This window comes from Periophthalmus magnuspinnatus, chromosome 15 (assembly GCF_009829125.3).
Source record: "Periophthalmus magnuspinnatus isolate fPerMag1 chromosome 15, fPerMag1.2.pri, whole genome shotgun sequence".
NCBI classification, from domain to species: domain Eukaryota; kingdom Metazoa; phylum Chordata; class Actinopteri; order Gobiiformes; family Gobiidae; genus Periophthalmus; species Periophthalmus magnuspinnatus.
In genome coordinates, this window is record NC_047140.1 from 6,640,082 (window position 1) to 6,663,190 (window position 23,109).

Here is a 23,109-nt window from a genome sequence, read left to right on the forward strand (position 1 = left end):
GTGGAACAACCTGATAAGCTGCTTGAAAATCAGATACTAATCAATACTAAAACCAGTTTTGAAAGAAGAAAGTATCAAGCCTTTTCCTTAGTATCGAAATCAAGTTTAAAATTGTATTATCGTGAGAACACTAGTCAGACTGTAGTATGTATATTATATTACTATCTTTTGTATTAACTCTATAGCGTCAGATGCTTGGGGTTGCAGACTTTCCATTACCATAACTCCGCAACCAATTGTGCTCTCTTGTAAATTCAAATTCTCAACACAGAGACGGGGGGCTCTTTAAATATTTAAAATATTTTACTGTCATTACGGTAATCTGCTTACGTTGTCCCTTGAAGATGATGAATCAGAGAGCAGGTGTCGCAGAGATTTTCCTACTCAGTTATTTGATGCATCAAAGGAAAAATACAGAATGATATGTAAAATGGTAGTTGTGTGAAAAAATGCAGTACATTCTGATACTTCCTTTAACATGATTTTATGGCCAAAAAAAAGAAAAGAATTAAAGCTTAGGCGAGCTATACTGGTCTATATTGTGCTCAGTCCTTAAAGGATTAATATTAACTGCTAAACTTAAAGTAGCACCACATAACTTTCTAGAGATGTCTCTCACCTGCATGCTTCTGTGGAAATAGAATTTTAAAATCATACTTCAGAACATTCTCCATGGAGACAGATAAGGTTAATGCCATACTGTGGAATATTATAGTCAAAGGTTTAACATTTCCATGGAAATAAGCAAGAGGATCTTCCAGGCCAAATGAGAGTCAGGATATAATAAGGATCCATGTTTTTCTAGGTTCTAAGTAAATAAAGTAAACACTCTAGTCACTACTGTTTATTTATCTCACTATAGTAGGATACTTTACAATGAACACTATGTTTAGTATTTAGCATCTTAAAATCTCTATTGGTTTAACATCAGGCCAACTCAAAATTCTTTGAGGTGTGACGACAATCTCTTTACAGGAAGGCACTGCATAATTATCTTTTGCATAGGATTATAATTATGTTGATTTATTGCTTCACATTAAGGAATTGCTTATTGAGATTTCAACACCCACATAAGTCACATCAAGTAACAAGTTCACATTTTAAAACCAGTATTTCCAAAGATTGTTTTTGCCTTGCTATAATCAGTGACACACCCCATAAACAGCTGGTTCACCTTCTGTTAATAGAACTTGAGTAGTTAAGTGGTCAGCGCTGTAGGCCGTTCCAAATGATTACTCCTTTGTCATTAGGAGTTTCCCATACACTGACCACGGGAGCACACATTACGCTCTTGTCAGGTCTAAAGATTAACTGAGCCTTTATTGTCCTGGTAACCTCCACACAACCTCATTATGAGATGCAAGATGGCATCCAGCAGCATTGGGTCATAAATAAGTGCGTGATTGACATATTGTCCCCAAGCGACCAGCCCTATCACCCTTTTCTGGGATGGGCTCATGGGTGGATGGGTACAGTATACAAAGGAGGGCCAAGATATCAGCTTAATTATTTGCACAAGGGAATTAGAACTCGTTCAAGTCATTTTGAGTTTTAGGAACAGGGCACAACTTCACTTTTTGTAAAACCCCATTAACACTTTGTTAATGGATTTTTTATTATGGTGTGTACAGATCATTATTATAATGGTACTCATGGATGAGTATTCATGACTTTTTTCACCAGCAGAGTTATTTATGACATCATCCACTGTCATTTTAGACTTGACTTATTTTATACAGGTTGTATTATGCAAAATCGACTGGAGCTTGGAGCTTTCTACCATGTTGTTATGTTGTTCCCTGATCAAAAACATAAAGCGGTGATACATGTCAAATTTGAATAATCTAGCAGTCTCTCTCTTGCCTTATTCGATCCCTCCTTATGGTTCGCTGTAAGACTCTGTCCAATGCTCAGACCACAAGTCTACGTCACCAATGCTCCTGCAAGGCATTTTTCCATAAATATACAAAAGCATGATACAAAACAGTACGCTACAATTTCACAAACCTGATGTGACGTGTAGTAGTTTCATTAGAGAAATGCTTACTGATCTGAAGGGGGAGTGACAAAGAGCAAAGGGAGGCAGGACTTAGAGTGTCAGAAACATATAAAACAATAAAAGGTAACATGGTGATCTAAATATGTTCCATAATACACCCTCTTTAATAACTTGAATTTCATTTAAGCTTTGGTAATGCCATTGAATGTTTTATATTCAGTTTTCATTTATTATTTTAGTCCAGATTTAGGCTTAATATAGCCCTGTTTTAGACCAGTTTAGTGAGACTGGCCCTGGTGTACTTGGTATTTGTGTGAGACACTCTTTCAGGACATTGTTATCTTCATGCATTGATTATAAAATATATTCTTGTACTGGCAGCTTATGGAACAATACTCCCACAAATCAGTCGACATCCATTCAATTTTTGCTAAACTTACACTGATGTTATGCCCCTGAGCAAGACACTGGCTGCAATAGGAAGAATGTGGATATTTTGCAGTTCTCTACATGGTTTTGGTTTTACAACTTCGGTTTAAAGGAAATGTAAGGAGAAGTGTGATCAAATCGCTACAGAAAACTTTTTATTTTTATCAAACACTACTGCCCCCAAATATCTTGTGTTATTGGTTCAAATTGTTAAGTTTTCGTTGTCTTAAACTCTGAAGGCAGAATCCTGTTAGACCGCTCAACTGAGTTACAAACATAGTCCATTTAAGTTGATTCAATGTAGAGTATATATGCATTTAAGGTAGAAAACGCTAGCCCCACTCCCACGCCGAATTGAACCCAGCTGCTTTGAGATGCTAAAGAGCCGACCTGTCACACCACCGCACCAAACTCATTCACTCTCTCTCCCCCTCCTGCCTCCCTCTCGCTCGCTCCAGCTCCACTCCACTCCGCTGCAAAAATGTGGGCCGCCTCCTCCTCCTCTGCTGCTACCATGGCAACACCTGCAAACACCGCGCCAAGCTAACAGCAACAAGTCGCTCGTAAAAGAATAGGAACCGTCCAGGCAGGAACTGTTGCCAATTATCCTGGTAAAGAGTCCATTTAGAAAGTTTGCATTTGAAAAAAATACATGGACTACTTCAGTTCAAACTTTTATCAAGAGTTTTGCGGTGCCAGAGATGATATTTTCAGAGTTATTGGAGTGAGAAAGGACTTGGCACCGCTTGTGGGATAATGAGGGGGGAATATGTTAGCATGCAATGGCAAAACAAAGCTAGAGTATAACCAAGAGAGGAGGGGGTGGAACTATCAGCAGAGGTGGGTAGAGTAGCCAAAAAATGACTCAAGTAAGAGCAACATTACTTTCAAAATGGTATTACTCAAATAGAAGTACAAAGTAGTGGCCCAAAAAAAGTATTCAGTAACTTAGAGTAACTGTCGGATGCAACATCTGATTTATCATTATAAGTTAATATAATTTGGAGGACAAAACATGAAATACTTGCACAAAAAGGATAGACAAATTTTTTTTTACAAATGTTCAAATAATTTCATATGGTCAACATTTGGTCAATTGTAGACTTACTCACTGTAAGAAGAGTAACCAAAACCTTTAATCAAGTAAGAGTACTGTACATCAATAAAAATGTTAGTAGTAAAAGTATGCAGCTAGAAAAGTACAATTTCTTTAAAAAGTTACTCAAGTAAATGTAACTGAGTACTCCCCACATCTGCCAGTCAGTCTGACATTGTTGGACCAGAACTCCTCAGGTTTTCTGGCACAAGTATAAAGCAGCGTTACGAAGGAGTCAGCTGATTCATCACAGCAGTATTTAAGAGGCTGTTTGAAGTGCCACTATCAGGGGAGTCGATGGGGGGCACAGATCTGTTGTTTCTGGGTCCAGGGGCCCAGAATTGGACCCTCTTCCTATTAATTTATATTAAAGTGGGGCCCATGTGAGGCTTCTTGCCCCGGGCCCCCAGATTTCTGTGGACAGGCCTGGCCACTATAGCGGTTTAGTGAGAGATCCATGACATATATAGATGAGAAAGGGGGTTAAAGCGGACACGGAAACATTTTGAGTCTTGCACGGACTTGCAGGTTTTGTTTTGGTCGAGAATGAGAGTGAGTCACGCAGAAAGCAAAGTTTGTCTTTTAAACACAGGAATAGGCTAATGCAGCCCACCCAGGCTCTTTGTAACACAGTATAATGATTTAGGAAAAGCACATAAGATCCTGTGATAAATAATGGGATTACATTTTCAATAACATCTAGATCCCACTAAAGACACGAGTATCACTGAAATATGAACTTTTAAACTAAAAACAGCACTGTGTAACTTTCTGGAGGTGACACATGCATGATTCCATGGAAATAGAACATTCCATGCTTGGGAACATTCTCCATGGAGATGTAAGTGTTAGCCATACTGTAAAATACCATAGCAATTTATTCAAGGAAACAAACTGGAGGAGGCAGTCTTCTAGGCCAAATAAGAGTTGTGGACATGCAAGCTCACTCACAGTGTTCAGCGCAAAAAAAACCCCAAAACATCCAAAATGGAAAAAAAAGAAGAAGAAAGAAAAAAAAGCTTTTATGTTGGTCTATCGTTTGGCTAAAAAGTTTCATGGTAGGGCTTTAAAATATCAACAGTACAACAATCTCAGTTTTCAGAACATGTTTGTTAAGAGAGAAGGTGGACATTTTAAGTTATCTTTAGATGGCTTTATGTAAACCGAATAATTACATTACATCTGCAATTTTCTACTTGCCTTCAAATTGATCTGTTTATTTATTAATTGATTGATTCAGAACTATTTTATACAAAGAAATACTGGGCATTTATTCCAAAGTAGTAGTATAAGTACATTGGCCTCTCCTCTGCCTGGGGGACTGTACAGTGTGTGTCCCATATGCACTCGGAGCTCAGAGCAGCGCGGCATGTTGCGGTCACCTTGGTTGTACAGTATATTTTGTCTATGCTGATCTCTGCAGGTGTGGGAGTGTGTCCTGACGTGACCTCCTCCTCCGCCATGTGATGCATTTTAAACCAAAAGCACCGTTTGTGTCTTAAAGGGCCCATTTTACGCTATTTTCTGATCTATGTTATAAAATACAGAATGTTAGAATCATGGGATATTTACCAAAAGTCAAGCGAAACATATATTTATTAAGTCTCTGTACCAGATTTTTATCATCTTATAAACGTAAAAAACAGAACTAGTTCATTTTAAATCGTTACAATCGTTTGCATCGTTTCAAAGTTATTCCCTACTTTCCTAATACATTCATAGCATACTAATTATTTACACGCCACATTAACTAGCATGCTAACAGTGCAGCAGCCTTACTTCCTGGTTCGTACTATAACTATAAAAATACTTAACAATTAGATGAGGACAGCACAGGGCAGTCTCATTTTGATCTTCTAACAATAATATTGGCTTTACAGAAATGGAGCAGAGCATCATGGTCTGTGTAGTTCTCTGCTAGAGTTAATGGACTCATAAGTAATGTTGTCATGATACTAAAATTTCAAACCCGATGATGATACTAAGGAATAAACTTTATACTGAATACCGATTCTAATGCCATGATAATAAAAACCCTTATTTAGACATTAAATTGTAGTACTTTCTTTCATATCTGTGTAATCCGTCTGTCTTGCTTGTTCTGATACAAGATTATTCTAAAGCTATTCAGGAAAGGTTCACTTTTGTCCAGGCAATATGTGAATTTTTAGTATCGATACCTGCTCCAATGAGTATCTAGTTTCGATAATAGTTTCAGTATCGATTAGCATCTGATTTCTTACTTTTGACAACGCTAAACATAAGTAATCTCATGCTCACCAACTTGTACTTAAAAACTGTGAATATAAAATAAAAATGATATTTTTCCTTGACCTGGCAGGCCTTACGAGGTCAATTGGACGAAAAATACCTCCAACTACTATATTTGACTCCCAACTGCAGCTTATCAGTAGATCAAAGTATCCGTTTACTTTGTAGTACTTTTTACTTTTGCCAAGCTTCGGCCTTCAGTCCCGTTGCAATCCTTTCCAACCTCTTTGAAGATTACAGGAAACCATTATTTGCCAAGAAATCACATAACGACCCGCTTAATATTGTGAGTGGAAGAAATAACTAGAACATGTGTTAGAAGTTACGAGCCAATTTGATCCATAGGCTAACTGCATCCTGCTATCAAAGCCCGTATTACTCCGAGTGTCGCCCAATGATTGGTGACCACCCAGACCAATGGAAACTCCACCCCTGCATGATTTTATGAGAGCGTCTGATTATAGGAAGATGTTTTTTTGATTTGACAATTTTATACCTTCCACCTGTCGCTCCCAGCTTCGCACGGGCTTCTAAGCGGACTTTAGTCACGCGGGGGAGGAGGGAGAGGAGGGAACTCTATACTCATCAGAGAGGAGCCGAGGGGGAAGGGGGTGCACAGGAAGTAGTGAATTCAGGGAGGATATGGTGACACGAAAAGGAACAGGAAAAAATATGAGCAGGAAGGAGCGCAGGTGATGTCGTCCCTCGCGAGATAGTTCAGGCTCTTCAGGATTTTCCAGCATCATAAATTGAAATTGGTGTTAGCATTAGCAGGTACGAGTTAGCATTAACTTAAAAGTCCAAATTCTGAATAGTTAAGATGATTAGTATTGTTGTGGAGATGTTAAAGTCTGAATGGAGATCATTACTGAGTGTGTCAAGCTACGTTTTGGTAACAGTCAGAGCTGCAATATATATCACAGTTCAAAACAAAATCATAGTTTGAGTAGGCGAAATTATCAAATTGTAAAGACTGCAGTTCTTAAGTAATAATAATTTCCTCAAAATACCCTGTCTTTTCGTAGAACTTTAATTTGGACCTCTACAAACGTGAAATTCACAGGATTCTTGTATTAGTCGATCAGTTCAGATTGCTGGCGGGACATTGCCTTATATTTATCTGAAGGGAGGATCCAACTACACTGAAACTAACACACCTAACACATCTGTTTGTTGGCTATCTCTATTGAAACAGCGTTACAGTGTTTATTACAATTTGAAGTGTGAACTTAGCCTGAGTTATAGTTTGTATAATCATTCAGGCCCTTAATGAATGCTATCACACTTATTTGCTTCCTGGCTATCACTATTGTTTTCTTAGTTTTGATTTGGATGGAGTTATAAGTAGGAGATAAATGATGATGATGTCCTGGCAGACTGGATCCTGGACTATCTCACAAACCGGCCCCAGTTTGTGAGAGCCATGACCTGCAGTGTGGGGGCGCCCCAGGGCACTGTCCTCGCGCCCTTTCTTTTCACCCGTTACACTGCAGACTTCAGACACAACAGGGACAGCTGCGTCCTGCAGAGTCTGATGACTCTGCCATCATTGGCCTCATCAAGGATGACGACGGTGTGGAGTACAGAGGACTAACACAGGACTTTGTGGACTGGTGTCAGCAGAACCACCTCATCATCAATGCAGAGAAGACCAAGGAGATGGTGGTGGACTTCCACAGACGCCACTCTACTGCCCCCTCAGTGAACATCCAGGGAAGGGACATTGAGAGAGTGGACTCATACAAGTACCTGGGTGTTCATTTGAACAACAAACTGAACTGGACTCACAACGCAGACTGTACAGGAAGGGCCAGAGCAGGCTCTATCTCCTGAGGAGACTCAGGTCTTTTGGAGTGAGAGGGCCACTCCTGAAGACCTTCTATGACTCTGTGGTGGCATCAGCCATCCTGTACGGTGTGGTCTGCTGGAACAGCAGCATCACAGAGAGGAAGAGGAAGAAGCTGGACAAGGTCATCTAGAAGTCCAGCTCCGTCCTGGGCTGTCCTCTGGACTCAGTGCAGGAGGTGGGGGACAGGAGGGTCCTGGCTAAGGTCATTTCTATGCTGGGCCATGAGTCTCACCCCCTGCAGGACGCTCTGTCTGCCCTGGAGAGCAGCTTCAGTGACAGACTGATTCACCCTCGCTGTGTGAAGGAGAGGTTTCGCAGGTCTTTCCTTCCTGCTGCTGTCAGACTGTACAATGAACACTGTTAACACTGAACATGTGTCATTCAACCACACCTATGTGCAATACTTAAGTCACTTTGCGGAGATGTTACATTAGAGTCTATTTTTAGTTTATTTTTTGTTAAAGCCTATTTTTAAAATTATTTTTAAGCTATTTATCTATTATCTTGTTTTATTGCATGTACCATTTTCCTTCTGTTCTTTAACTGTGCGGTGCAATACTGGAATTTCCCCACTGTGGGACTAATAAAGGCTTATCTTATCCCTAAGCCCTCCATTCGTGTTCAAAGATGTGTTGTCTTTCCTAACAACAAATGCCTCTTTAAATCTCTTCTCAAACCATTTCTTTTCTTTGGCTAAGATCTGTACCTCACTATCTTCAGTCTAAAACTTTTGTCGAGTTGACAGAATTTAATTTTTATTTTGCAATGGATCATACCTGGACGAGTGAGGGATTACACAGAATGCTCCTGGAGTTTCCAATGTGCCCTTGGATCACTCGACTTTTTAAACATAAATCTATTCGCAATACTTGGTAATAACTCATGACAACATACTTGCAATTCAACTTTACAACAAGGAAATATGATAATTCTTACTCGTCTTTGTAATAATATGGAAACAAACTGTAAACTGTATCTCTTGTTATCCATATGCTATTACTGTCCTGTCCCACGTTTGTTATAATGATGAAAGACTTCTACACTGAACTGATCACTGTTTAAGTTCACATTATTTTTGTTATACCAACCTTTTTGTTCCTGTCATGCTCCATTTTTAATACTCAAATCTTATGGTTGATACATTGAAGATATTTTTCATGTCCTTAGTAGACTCTGTGTCAAAACATCCCTTAAAAGACACCAGTATCATTTGGTTTTGAATGCTGCATTAGAACATTTTAAGTGCTCCCAGCTTTACCAGATCTGACCATCTCAAAGTTCCTGGTATAAAAGTAATTGTTGGGACCATGCAGTTGTGTTGCTCCCTCACATATGCCAGTTTTCATTTTGCCTTTTGGAGATCTTGAGGTGCTCAGACCTTTGGAGCCTCTGTGTGCTCACCAAATAAAGTCCAAATAGGATTAGACTCCTGGTTTTCCCAAGGCCTCTGCTGAGATGATGCTAAAGCCTACCATTGGAATTCTCCTTCTAAACCCTTGGCATTCACCCCCACCATATCAGTCTATTGTCTTCTCACCTCTTAACCCAATCTTACTTACTTCTCCAAAAGATTGCATTCACCTTATTAAATGGGATGTCAAAATCGCAGTCGGAACTGTTATGAAAAGATAACAGTATTTTTTTTCCGTGGAAATGCCATATGGAAAATCTGTCACATGAATGGAACCTAAACTAACCCGTCATTCAGGTCAGAAATTCCCAAATGTTCCAAAATGGCCTATCTTTTGTGGCTAATGCTAGCGTTATTAACAACATAACAGGATTACTGCGGGAGCTTGTTAGCTTGCTAGCACTACCCGAGAACCCCTTTCTTCTTGCTTATCCTTGGGGCGTTGGGTGTATTTCCACTTCCCCGCTTTGAAGTTGTGCCTTTGAGCCTGGCAGCATCCTTTAATAGTGTTAGGAGCAGGTTGCGGTGTAAAGTGTCCTCAGTGTGACCTGTCGGAGCTAACGGTGTTTATTTTGGAAAGCTGTATCAAATGCCCCACTCCGCAACACCCCAAACCGTCCCGGCCACTTGAGATGTACGCTATTCTCGGAGGCGGAGATGGGTTTCCGGCGTTGACAGCAGAGGTGGATGCCGCTAATGAGCAAGTGCACACATATTTCATACCCACTGGAGTGGGAAATAGCTGCACTAGGTTAAAGTTACAGATTCATTCAGCTCAAGTAATAGTCTGATTTTACGTAGTCGAAATATTGTGTTTTTATTTACTTAATTTACCAAACCTTTGGTTTATGTGTGTGTTAGTGCGTCCTGTATGGCTACACATTTTAACTAAAGCATTACAATATGTTTCATCATGTCTTTTGTTTAAGGGAAGACAATCAAAGTCAAACATGTTTGGGTCCTTTCATAGGTAACCTGAGAGGAGCTGCATGTTCCATGGAGCCGAGTAGATAATTTGACTTCCACTGATCCAGTTTAAAACTATTTGGTTGATGCACTTTCCAGTTAATAAGGAATGTGCATTTTACAGATAAAAAGTGCAATGAACTTTTGTGCCATTTTAGAGTCACTCCCTCAGTTCTTCCTCCCAGTATGGCTACAGCTGGGCTGAAAGTTGCATTCAATAATTGGCACAGATAGGCTTTTAGTTTCTGACCTCTGGGCAGAGCCACAACTGATGCATGAGAGTACCAGCCGAGCGGCAGCTGTGCCAACATGAGTCTGGGACCTTCCAATTCATCTTGTGCATTTTCTGTGGAGTAGTGTAGGATATAAATAGAATTTTGTGTTTCAATCTCTATCTAAAACATATAAAAATATAATTCGATAGACTATGGTCTCCCACTGATCTGTTGTTAGTTTTAAGATTTATTTGACTGGTGGAACAATTATGAAACTATGGGAAAGAAGACACAGACATAACAGAGCAACTTACAGTTTTGAGGTTCTGCGACCATTGATCATAGTTTGGAGCCGGTTATCTAGACGTTCATTTGTATTGCTAAATGAAAGTCTGGAGACAATAGATTTTAACTGTAGATATTGGGAATAATGCCTATTCTCTAGATTAAACAATATCGTGAGCTGTTGAAATGGCACCATCTCTCCCTCGTGTAGTACTTGACTCAGTGTAGTCATATTTTTGTTTTTCCATCATTCATTAATAAGTGTCTGGCCACTGGCTGTAAAAAGGGACTTTTCAAGGTGGGACATGACGGGAGAGATAGACCTTGAATTTTTTGTCATTTATGGGTGGATTTTGCAATTCACAAGAGAAGTTTATTAGTGTTTTTTATTGATAGTTGAAAATTCTTTCCTCTAACCAGATCCAACTGCCTTTTTGAGTATTGCCTTTTTTATAGGGTCTCAGTGGATACTGAGCATTAAGGGCAGAGTAGTAAGAATAGATATCAGGGACACCCATCCTGCCACTCCTTCTAGGGATAGACAATTTCCTGAGGCTTTCCATAAAAAAATATAAACTGTTGAATCATTTCTTTGAAAATTTCCTTGAAATCGAGAAAAAGGGAAAGATCAGTCTTGGAAGTATGTTAATTTTAGAAACTTCAGCTCCTGCCCATGAATAGAGTGGTAAACATCTCTTTACATCCTTGATTTTTTTTTTAAGAAGCTTTGGGCCATTCGTTTAAAAAATATTTTCAATTGGAGATTTAATTATGATACAAGATATTTCATTCCCTGCTGCTTCCTCAATAGAGTTGCAGCCAAGACCCACAGATAAGTGAGATGGTTTAGTGAGATAGTTTCACTCTTGGACTAATTAATTTTATAAGCCGGGAATGACCCAATTGCGCCGATTGTTTCAAGGAGATGCACAATAGACTGTTGTAGCCTAGTCATTAATGTGTCACCTACAAATAAGTTAATGTTAAATATGTAAAGAGTGAGGTGCCTGTTGTGTTACATCTAATCCATTATTGAACACGAGAATGCAGGGGGCCTTCTACAATCCACCAGCAACTTCAGAAGGGCAAATTAGCTTTCAGGATGTGTTGCCTAAGCAGCGTCAACAAAGGCAGCCTCCCCCCCAGAGGTTGAGGGGAAGTCAGAGGAGAGGACCAGCCAGCTCCCCTGCTCTCATTGGGGGGCACAGGCATGGAGGCACGGAGGGGTCACGCTTCACCCTATCTGGGCTTTGTTAATTCTATTATGACTGCCTCACGAGTGCTTGTCCTGAGCCAGAGGACACAGACCAGTGGGGTAGATTTGGGGGTGAAAGATTGTGATTATTCTGGCATGAGGAGTGATCACAGAGCTCAAATAACTTTATCTCCCATCCTCACAGGTTCTCATGGTTGGTTGGCTGTGTCCGTCACACCCTCTCATTCTTTGTTATAGATTCACAGAGTGGAGTGGGGGGAACTCCAGTGACTAATGCTGAAAAAATGTCATTAACGCCTTTGTATGGATTATTTATTACTCCACTGAAAGGTATCATTGTGTTATCAAGGTTGGTAGTATCAAGGCTTCTCTTATGTGCTACAGTCTCAACTGGACCTGTGTTGCCAGAGCCTTAACCTGCAGATTGAGGACACATAAATGTTTTTTTCACTCTCAGTACATGAACAGGCCTCGTGTGAAGCTCAGAAACTCAAGAATTCAGTCACTGAGCTGTAGAAGCTGCACTAGCACTGGTTAATGTTAAGATGCTGGTGCTGGGCTTTAGGAAGTGACCATTCAGATCAAATAGAGGCATTTTTGGTTTAAACCAACTGGATTTAGTTATCAGTGATGCAATATTTGATTTGAACATATAGGGACACATTTAGGTCATGCATACAAATTTTGAAATACAAATTTTACACACCCTCTTTTAGTTTTAAAATACAAATACATTTTTAGTATTGTGACAACTCTACACCACTGCATTAGAATTTTCAATTTTATAACTAAAAACTATATGGAATGCTAACATGGCGTACAGTTTCACATAACACATTTTGAACACTTGAATGATCACATTTAAAGCAGAACTAAGTAACTTTCAGCAATAGAGCTCCCCCTGCAGCTCCCTTATGAGTATACACTGTCAGGGAACAGACTCAAGCTTTTTGTTTCTTTTTCATTGAAATAAAGTAGTAAAATTACATTTAAAAAAATGAATAATGTTGCCATACATAATCAAAAGAGCCACGCTTTCTCAGGAGTACTCTCTCGGGTCGTGTTAGCCATATTGCAAGGCTGTTATTCCACAGAGAGACAGCAGCGGGGACGCTTCAAACACCTAGAAAATACATATTTAACCATCACAGGGATTTCCAAACACTTTTACTGAGGTCAAATGCTACTTAGTTCTGCTTTTAAAATGGCTCCGTGGCTTTTGTGCTTTGTGGTGGAGGACATTTTAACACTGTCACCTAAGAATAAGACGAGTTCATGACTATAGCAAAAGCCTATGAGGTGAATATTAAAAACAAGCCAGACATTGATGTAGCATGTCTATCTTAAATGAGTTTCCCTTTCGTCATAGTGATAAGCATTCACTGTGCTCATTCTAGTTTGGTTTAATTAATTTGTTATCTCCAAGCAGCTCTTTATCATTTATATAGCCCAGATAATTCACTGTTCTTTTGACAGCTCTCATCTCCACCTGGACGTATCTACTCCAGTGTAGCCGAATGTGATGTGCTGATGTGTAAATATAACACTGTCTAAGTCTAGTACAAGGATTTAGAAGAGTTTGGTTGAATATGGTGATGAAATTGCACTGTAATTTCACTATGGTGGCCCTGCAGGGACATTTGTTATCTTGAAGCAAAGTTGAAGTATGGGGCAAATAAGTTCACTTCAAATCTTGTTACCAGAATCCGTGTAGTTTATGCGTTTAAGTGGGTGTTTGCAGTTCTACTCCATACTTATTTTGTGTTGAGTGAGCTGTGGTTTAAGCAGCTGGCTCTGATTTAATAAAAAAGTTAACTTTGTTTCCCCCTGTACATAATCTGATATTGCAGCAGCTCTTTGGATAATAATAAGACGGATGTGCCCTGTCTGCGTCTAGGCTAATTATAACGACAGTAGCTCACTTTGTAGAGCGTTTGTATACTGATTCAAAGGTTAGTGGTTCGAATCCCGCTCTCAACATGAACATCTTTGGGAGAACGGTCAGATCCATTCATTCACAGGTTGGCGTTGCAATTCCAGCTCCCACAGGTGAATGCTGTCGTTGTGTCCTTGGGCTAGACACTAAACCTACCTCAAACCCACTTTACATCAAGGAACTGATTATAGAACACGAACATTCATACTTTGAGTGCCTTGAAGGTGGAAAAGTGCTATATAAAATACCTTTAACCATTTACCATAATAAAGCAAACCAGGTAGTGTTAGCATGCTAGTTGATTTTAGCGTTACCGTGACGACAAAACCCCTCTCTGGTCTCTGAAGTTGTGAAAATCGCTCATAAACTCATCTCTGTGAATAATTTAGGATGCTAGAATATGCTATAACTGCTTCAAACGGCTGAAAATGAACTCGTTTTGACAGGAAAAATTCCATGTAACACCTTTAATGTGATTTATAGTTTTGTGCAAGTAGCTCTATTTAGGAGAAATTAGTGACATAATAGTGTTTGATTAATAACTAAAAACTCCCCAGTGTGGTCCATTTTCCCTACTGTGTGTTTACATTGTTCCTAAGCTAAATTGATGAAGCCCTTTTACAAAACAATTAACTTGAACTTGTATTTACAGCTCTTTTGGGTCTGCTTGGAGATTTACTATGTCTGACGGTTGTTACCACCGTGCCTTTCATTATCTCCTGAGGCTTTGCTAATGAAAATATATAGATTTGTCCATTAAAGAGGCCCATTACATTTAAGTACACTAAAACAAAATTACTTCTACTCCCACCCTATTTCTTCTTGTAGTTCCAAAGTTAGCATTAGCACGTTCCAAATTATATAAGTTTAAGCAGCTACTTAAGGAAAAAATAAGCAGAACGATATTGCCTGTAATTTTTGACTATGTATTTTGCTGGATGAGAACCATAAGGACACAATTATATCCAATCAGAGATGCCATGGAATCAAAATCACAATTTGAATGGATCGCAAAGGCTGCAGTTTTGCAGCACCATCATTTCCTCCACAAACAAACTCTCCTGTCTTATTCTGCATAAAAACTGCTCACCCTGTAATTTCGATCTACACAAAAATGTTCTCAAATGTGATTATTGTATTAGTTTGTCAGTTCATTTTTCAAATCTAACCGTAATTGCAATGCCTGTCAGATAAAAATGAATCGCTATGGCAACGATCCTGCTTTCTCATCCCATGATTATACGCCATGATGGACAATTGTGTTATTATTTAAAAGCACACATACGTGCTTATAGTGCTATTGTTACACTGTTACATAAACATAGCGACTTGTGACCTGGGGTTAAAGTGAAGTAGCGTGATAGCAGGCAGACATTTTGGTATCTCTCCTGGATTATTGTCGTGGGCCAGACGGATTTGGGTTTGACACATCGAGATGAGAGCTACCCTCCCTCCCCGCTGCCCCCTACAGCTCACTGATAATACCATGTGCAAATGGGACTCCTCATCTGCCTCCTCTTCCTCTGTGAATAATGCGACAGAATGGAGAGGGTCAGTGTAGCGGCTAGCACGACGCTTGCGTAACCATATTGTTATTTGGCTTGGCTTTTGATGGCTGTGAGGATTGGGATTTGCATAAAACTGCATCATGCATGAATAATTTTAATAATAACCACACTATCCTACTGTAAATGGGTTTATGAACAGTAGGAGTCAAATATAGTTGTAGTTTCAAGTTAAAGGTGATCTGTGTAACTTTTCTGGTGGAGGGTACGCCACCTTGTGTCCATGGAGATGTTTTTGCTTCACTGCCTGGAATGTTTCACAGTGTGGCATCAAGCTTATCCATCGCATTTATTCAATACTTTTTATGGTTTCGAAAATCATTTTACTGTGAGCAGGGTCACTTCTCCATAATTTTTGCTTGTCTCCAAAGGGAGTTTAGTTTAATGCCATACTGTGGAACATTCCAAGCAAACAAAACATCTCTCCATGGAGACAAGCAGGTGACGGACTCTCCACCAGCATTATTAGGCTGTGCATCTTCAGATATATTCAGTACTCAAGTAAAAGTATCACATGAAAAAAATCTACTTAAGTGAAAATATTAAAGTACCTCTTTAAAAATGTATTTGAAGAGTTAAAAGTAAAAAGTATTTTGTGAAGAGTTTGAGGTCTTGTAAGGTCTTTCTCTAGCTGTTTTATTTGTATTTTTTTGTTCGTTCAAGTTATGAACATGTTAAAAATAAGCCCTCAGACTTTTCTGCAGCTCTCAAACAATAATATATCATACTTTTACTTTTCAGTCCAGTTCAAAAATGTAGTGGAGTAGAAAGTACAGATACTGCTCTCAAATGTAGTGAAGTAAAAGTAAAATGTATCCACTTTAAAATTAACTTAAGTAAAGTACAGATACCTAAACATTTACTTGAATACAGTACTTCATTACGTTACATTCCACTACTGTATTCATTCAACATTAAATTAGCCGTGTTTTTCAGATGACATTAAACATGATCACCCTGTAGTGCTGAGGCGGGTTTGTAGGGCTGTTATTATGCAGATTGGGTGATGTGGTTTTGATAATAATAGCAGGATAATGGACATTGAATCTTTCTTTTGGATTTGGTTTGGAAAAGTAAAAACTCTCTCCATATATTAACATGTCAACACAATTTGTGCATAGTTAAGTTCTTATCTTTGTCTGCAGTAAATATGGAGAGGTACCAGAGTGTGAATGTGTTTAATCAGAGCTGTGCAGATGTAAGTCAGCGGAGATAATCTGACTCCCCACAGAGACGACAAGCTGTATTTAGGACTGGGATTCAGCTTCATTTTTGTGTCTATTTTTGCATACTTTGAATGACTTGGATTCCAAATATTTGAGATGAGAGATTTGAATTTTTTATAAATTATCTAACTTGAACTCATGCACAACCTTATTTTACTACAAACTGGATAGGTGAACAGTGTAGTCACATTTTTCCAGTACCTTTAAAGTGTTCAAATAAAGCTTTTATGCATATATTTGCTGGTTGACCAAACGAAATATTGGCCTCTGCTGGAGATTTAAGGCCGAGAGCTGAAAAGTGCAAATATCTGCCCAATATATCTATTTCTAATACTGACCATATCATCTGTATAAAATCTATTAAAATGGTTACAAAAGGAGCAGAGTAGAAACCCAGTAAAACTATGTAATGTAATATTTCAAATGCGGCTTTAGTTTGCTCAAAGTCGTGCATGTTTGAGTTCTATCTTTATTGTCCTGCATCTGGAGCTTTAGCGCTGACAAAAGGTCAGTTCACTTGAGTAAGGTTCAAAAATGTTGAGTAGCCATTTTTCAACAGCAAAACCAAGTAATAAATGAATGAAAAGCCACTCCTTGCTAGGGAGAAATGCCTTTTTAACTAATTTCTATTACCAAATTTGCAGTTTACAATGAACAAAATGTGAAATAATGATCTACAGTATGTTATAGCTTATAGTTGGACTAATGCGCTCTTCTCTACTCTTTACAGAGTGCGTGGTGCGTCTGACACCATCCTGGCGCCATGGCTCTGGTTCAGGCGCTCCCCGTGTCCGTCTCTGAGCACCCGGCGGCCCCTCTCCAGCCACAGCAGTCCCTCCAGGGCCCCTGCTCCGGCCTCTGCTCTGGCCCCTGCTCCGACCCCTCCAACACAGCCATGGGTTCGGTCAGCAGCCTCATCTCCGGGCGCACATACCAGGAGAGACACTGCCGCGCTGCCAGCGAGTCGTCGTCCTCCAAGCTCCGGCGCTCGACCCCGGCAACCAACTGCTTCCGTCTCCCCGACAACGGCACCCTGCGCAGTGGGTCCTCCATGGAACAGCTGCTGATCATCTCCAATCACAACCAGCCTCAGGGACAGGTGCTGCCCCCTCCCCTGCCCACCAAGAAGCACCCGCGATCAGGGAACTGCGCCGGGACGGGTGGGAGTAGCGGAGGACCCATAGGAGCACCACCCGTAGCGGCACCCACGGGAGCTACAGGAGGGGTGTCCAATGGGAATTATGCGTACAGTGAGGAGGCGGCAGTGGGAGATTGGAATGATAACGTGGTTTTAGCGGTCACCAGTCCCTGCTCAGACTCGGAGGAGCAGAGGGACAACCGGGGTCTCAACGGCAACATCGGAGGACCCCCACCCAGACTCATCCCTGTGTCCGGACAGCTGGAGAAGGTAACTCATGAGAACTCCAAAACAATGATCTGTATTTTTATTTATTTGTTCAAATTATAGGGTAGACACAAAGCTATTGGAATACAGGTGGACAGACGGACAACCAATTTTATTTAATTTTATTTTTATTTTTTTTAGAATTTTGAAAGACGTCAATGGTCACAATTTTATATAGCTCTTTTCCACCTTCAAGGCACTCAAAGCGCTTTATATCAAGGAACCACTCGCCCATTCACACACACATTCATACACCAGTATACACAGACACTGGGGGCAAGGCCATTTAAGTGTCTTGCCCAAGGACACGACATCATTCATCTTTGGGAGCTGGAATTGCAGCGCCAAACTGTGTGCCAGTTGTCTTGTCAACAAAACTTGGAGTCAAATGAACCATGACCCCATTTAGGCTAACACTTTGCTAACAACATCACGACTAATGGGACAGCAGTCGATCAACAGGTGGTGTTTTCATCTACTGAGCCACAAGTTGCTGGTTCATTTCCATTTCCTACACATGTTAGTCAGGCAAGACACTTAACTGACCTTTCGTACTCTCAGGTATATGAATGTGTGTGTGAATGAGTGAGTGGTTTCTTGATTTAAGTTGCTTTGAGTGTCTTGAAGGTAAAAAAGTCAAAGACAGTTTTTCCATTTATTGGTTGGAATGAACCTCAATTTACGAATATATCCCACGATGCACCTCTTCCCACAGTAAATGAAACAGTGTATGCATTCTCTTCCACACAGGGGAGGTATATTTCTCCATTGTTTTCCCTGACCCTCTTAATACTAAATAGATTGAACTGTCTAATCTGGGGTTTATTCCCATTGGTCAGAATCACCTCCTTTGACCTGCCTCTGTTTTTTCTGATACATTAAGAGCTTTGGGAACAACACACAAGGCTCAGTATCCTCTCTCCTCTGTGTGCTCTCCCTCTTCTGCTCTCCTTTTAAGCACTCACTCATCACTCTGTCTGTTGTAGATTGAAAGGAAAATCTGAAGAAAATTGTTAAATGAAGCGTTTGAATAATTATTCCGGGAGATTAAAGAGAGACATGACCCATGAACACATCCCTGACCCAGCGCTAATGTGTTTGATTCTAATTAGTGCAGGAGGAATTTGTGTTTTTATTTATTTATTGAGTTGATTTGATAAATATTCAACCGTTGAAGTTTTAAATTGATAAATAACAGCCATAAATTATCAATTCTAATCCTGTTTGGTCACCTGCCAATTAACATAACGTGTACTGTACAAATAGTTCTTTCTGTTAACCTCGTCTATATTTAGCTACACTGTAGTTTCCCATGTAGCAGTGTTATTTTATATCTTGTGCAAGATCACATATATAAATATAAATTACTTACTGTGCTAATTTAAAAAGGATTTAACATAGCCATTTGTTGTGTTTCTGATCTTTCTGATCCTACTGTATAATTTCAGAATATGGAGAAAGTGCTGATCCGTCCAACAGCGTTCAAACCTGTGGTCCCTAAGAATCGTCACTCCGTGCAGTACATGGCCCCGAGGCAAGTGGGCACTAAGCTATCTGAGAGCCAGGGCAGTCTGAACCTGCTGCTGCCCCTGGGGGGCTCCACGCACATTAGCACCAATGCTAACACAGCTAACACAACTAACACGGTTAACAGCACTTCCACCTCTGAAGACAAGTGTAATGGCGTCCGTAACGCTCGTAACAGTCAGTCCTGCTCCATGTCGGACTCTGGCAGGAACTCTCTGTCCTCTCTGCCCACCCACAGCAGCACGGGCTACAGCCTGGCCCCCAGCGAGGGTTCCGGCTCGGGCTCTGGGGGGCCCATGGAGCAGGCGGGTCTGAGGAACACGTCAGGAGGCAGTGTGAGCCATGGACACACAAACTCAGACAGTGGGCGCTCCTCCTCCAGTAAGAGCTCCGGATCGGGGTCAGTGAGTGGGCGCGGGCAGCCCCTCTCAGACAGTGGCTCCTGTGGGCACTCCCCTCCTCCTGTGGAGGGCTACGAGGCCGTGGTCAGAGAGCTGGAGGACAAGCTGAGGGAGAGGGACCTGGAGCTCCAGCAGCTCCGGGAGAACCTGGACGAGAACGAGGCTGCGATCTGTCAGGTGAGACCAGCTCCTAACCAGGGCCAGTGGTGTGTCATACAGCACCTTAACTCCCTCTGTTCAGAGGGGGGTAGTACTTGAGTAGTTGTTGAATTCACTTGAGTAATAGAAATTGTACTTTGTTATCTGCACACTTTTACTCCTGCTTGAGTAATATTTCTATTGAAGTAACAATACTTCTACTTTAAATGTACAAGTGAAAGTTGACTATATGAAATGGTTTGAACATTTGTGTTTTGTGCACTGCTCCTTCAGATATCATTTAGCTTTCCACATTTTTATGTTTTTCTTTGAAAATAGCTGATTTTGTTTGTTATTTAAATGTTTTATCCTTCAAATTACATCAACTTTAAATTATAAATCAGATGTTACATTGTGGCAGTTAAGTTAATCTTATTTGAATAGTACTTTTCCCAAATACTTTGTTACTCTTATGTAAGTAATTTCTTGGAGTAATTTCTTGGATCACTAAGAAATTATTCATATTCTATTTAATTTTGAATAATATTATTCTGAAGTAACATTACTTTTCCTTGAGTACAATTTGTGGTTACTCCACCCCCCTCACAATGAATTGACATTTTAGGATTTGTTTGGTGAGATGTCAACAACCGCAGCCACAAACACAGCCAAGTATTCAGAGCACGGAGTCATACTCAGGGATGCATTTATCACTAGTGCTATATCAGTGAATTTTAATATGAAATGATAAGTACTTCCTGTCTTAAACTTTAAACTATGTAAATGTATCCTAAAACCCCAAATGAATCTTTTCTTTGATGTAAAGGTGTATGAAGAGAAGCAGCGTCGCTGTGAGCGAGAGATGGAGGAGCTGAGGCAGAGCTGCGCCTCAAAGATGAAGCAGACGTCTCAGAAAGCTCAGAGAGCCCAGCAGGTTCTGCAGCTGCAGGTGCTGCACACACCTCTAGTACTACTCTTACTCATGACACTTCTTATTATTGATATATATTTTTATATAATTAACAAAAACAAAAGGCAAAAAAAATATTGAAGTGTTGATAACATCATGGCTACTCAATGATTTGGGAAAAATATGCAAAGAAATATGTAAAAATACTAAGAAAGTTCACATGTCCAGGAGAATGGACCATAAGACTTAAATATGAACAAACTAATCCAAGAATCACATTTGAGAACCTTCACTTGAATCCAGAGCGCACAGTGCCGTATGGAGCGATGGCTCACAGTACTGCTGCTATGTCTGTAGGTGTTCCAGCTGCAGCAGGAGAAGAAGAAGCTCCAGGAGGACTTCTCCACTCTGCTCCAGGACAGAGAGACTCTAGAGAGACGCTGTGCCACAATCCAGAGAGAGCAGACCCAATTGGGCCCGCGCCTCGAGGAGACCAAGTGGGAGGTGAGGTGCACACACGAGACATGCTAACCACACAAGTACTGTAAACCTCTCAGTATATCACTGAGACAGTCAGACTCAATGTGTTTGCTAAGTGGTTGCTTTATTAACCAGGAAAGACAAAGGATGGAGATGCCTGAATTATTTATTGAATATTAGATGCGCTGGTAGGTCAGCAAAGCAATAACGGGAGAGAATAATGGCTTCGCTGGCAAAAAAAAAAGTTATATTCTGAATTTAAAGGGGGCATATGTAGGTTAGGTTTTAACTCTATGCTCTATGACTGTTCCATCATCATTAGAATACTTACTAAGTTGTTTTTAAATTATTTCAGGCATTTTTTATTAATCTTGTATTGATCAGCGTTTGAGGCATGCTCGGAAAATGTCAGTGTTCACCTACCCCCTATCCCCACCCACAGCTCTGTACTTACTGACATACTTGCAATTATTCAAAAAATCTGACTTTTATCACATTTAAAAACAATAATAAAATAAAACAAGTAAATAGAAATGTGCTGCATTTTGTGGTGAAATACAGCTATGTTAGAAATGGGCGGTTTTCAGTTCTGCAGTTTAGAACAGGAAATGAATGGACTTGTTTCTTTTATTAAGCTGTTTTATAACAATATTGTGGTTTGCAATTAAATACATGTAAAATAATCATCTACATGTGTTGTAGTTTCAGACTCAAAACTCAAACATTTACTTTACTTTACTTATTCTTCTTATGGATTTGTATTAAGTATGTGTCAGTATGGATGTGATGTGTGTGGTGTGTGTTGAGTGGGAAGCCTGACCTCCTTGAGTTTGTCAGTAATAATAATTTTAAAATGTAATCATAATATGTCTTCTTTAAAATGCAGTGAATTACTAGTGAATGAAGGTTATTTTATCACCAGATCTAAAATGCAGACCCTGTTTTTTTAATGGTGCAGTCTTCTCCATGAAATGTTAAAACTTAAAAAAAACAAAAAAAACTGCCTTATTGTTTTTATGTAAAATAATCCACCTCTTTATTGCTCTGAAAACTGTTATCACCTTTTACAGACCATCTAAATTCCCTGTCGCTTCCCCCCTCAGGTGTGTCAAAAGTCAGGCGAGATCTCCCTCCTGAAGCAGCAGCTGAAGGAGATCCAATCGGAGTTGAGCCAGAAGGCGGGGGACATTGTGACTCTGAAGGCCCAGCTGAGAGAGGCCCGTTCAGAGCTCCAGTCCAGCCAGGCCCGCACCCACGAGACCCAGGCCGCCCTCCGCACCCGTGCCCTGGAGCTGGAGGTGTGCGAGAACGAACTGCAGCGACGCAAGAGCGAAGCCGAGCTGCTCCGGGAGAAGGTGGGGCGTCTGGAGGAGGAGTCAAAACGAAAACGGGAAGCACTGGTCAATCACAGCGCTCCAAACGGGAACGGCAAGGGCCAGAGCCAGAGGGTCAGAGGTGGACCCAGTCCCTCCGTGTACCGCGACGGAGAGGAAGGACACATGGTGTGGGGAGGGGAGAGTGATGAAGCCAAGGCGCACAGGCAGAGTGTGGAGGCTGTGCTGGGGCTGAGGCAGCAGGTGAGGGTTATATCTGCTCATGGGTAATTTAAGAACCAGGGCAGTTTGTGATGTGATGTAATTGTATGTTTTTGTGTTCAGGTGGAGAGGCTGAAGGCGGAGCTCATGTACGAGAGACGCACCAGCGAGGAGCAGGTGTCTCGCTTTGAGGACGAGAGGAGGGTGTGGCAGGAAGAGAAAGAGAAGGTACAGGAGACAAGGCTGATT

At 40.5% G+C, this 23,109-nt stretch overlaps 1 protein-coding gene across 2 annotated transcripts in view; it reads left to right on the forward strand.

Annotated features, from left to right (window-relative positions):
- Window positions 1–23,109, forward strand: part of lzts2a (leucine zipper, putative tumor suppressor 2a) — a 91,806-nt gene that overhangs the window by 63,073 nt on the left and 5,624 nt on the right. For both annotated transcript variants that reach the window (XM_055227154.1, XM_033979957.2), the window contains 6 exons: window positions 17,195–17,872; window positions 19,318–19,974; window positions 20,762–20,884; window positions 21,203–21,349; window positions 22,429–22,902; window positions 22,984–23,088. In XM_055227154.1, the coding sequence (XP_055083129.1) occupies window positions 17,228–17,872; window positions 19,318–19,974; window positions 20,762–20,884; window positions 21,203–21,349; window positions 22,429–22,902; window positions 22,984–23,088 (2,151 nt within the window). In that variant the 5' untranslated portion in view covers window positions 17,195–17,227. The remainder of the gene's footprint in view (window positions 1–17,194; window positions 17,873–19,317; window positions 19,975–20,761; window positions 20,885–21,202; window positions 21,350–22,428; window positions 22,903–22,983; window positions 23,089–23,109) is intronic.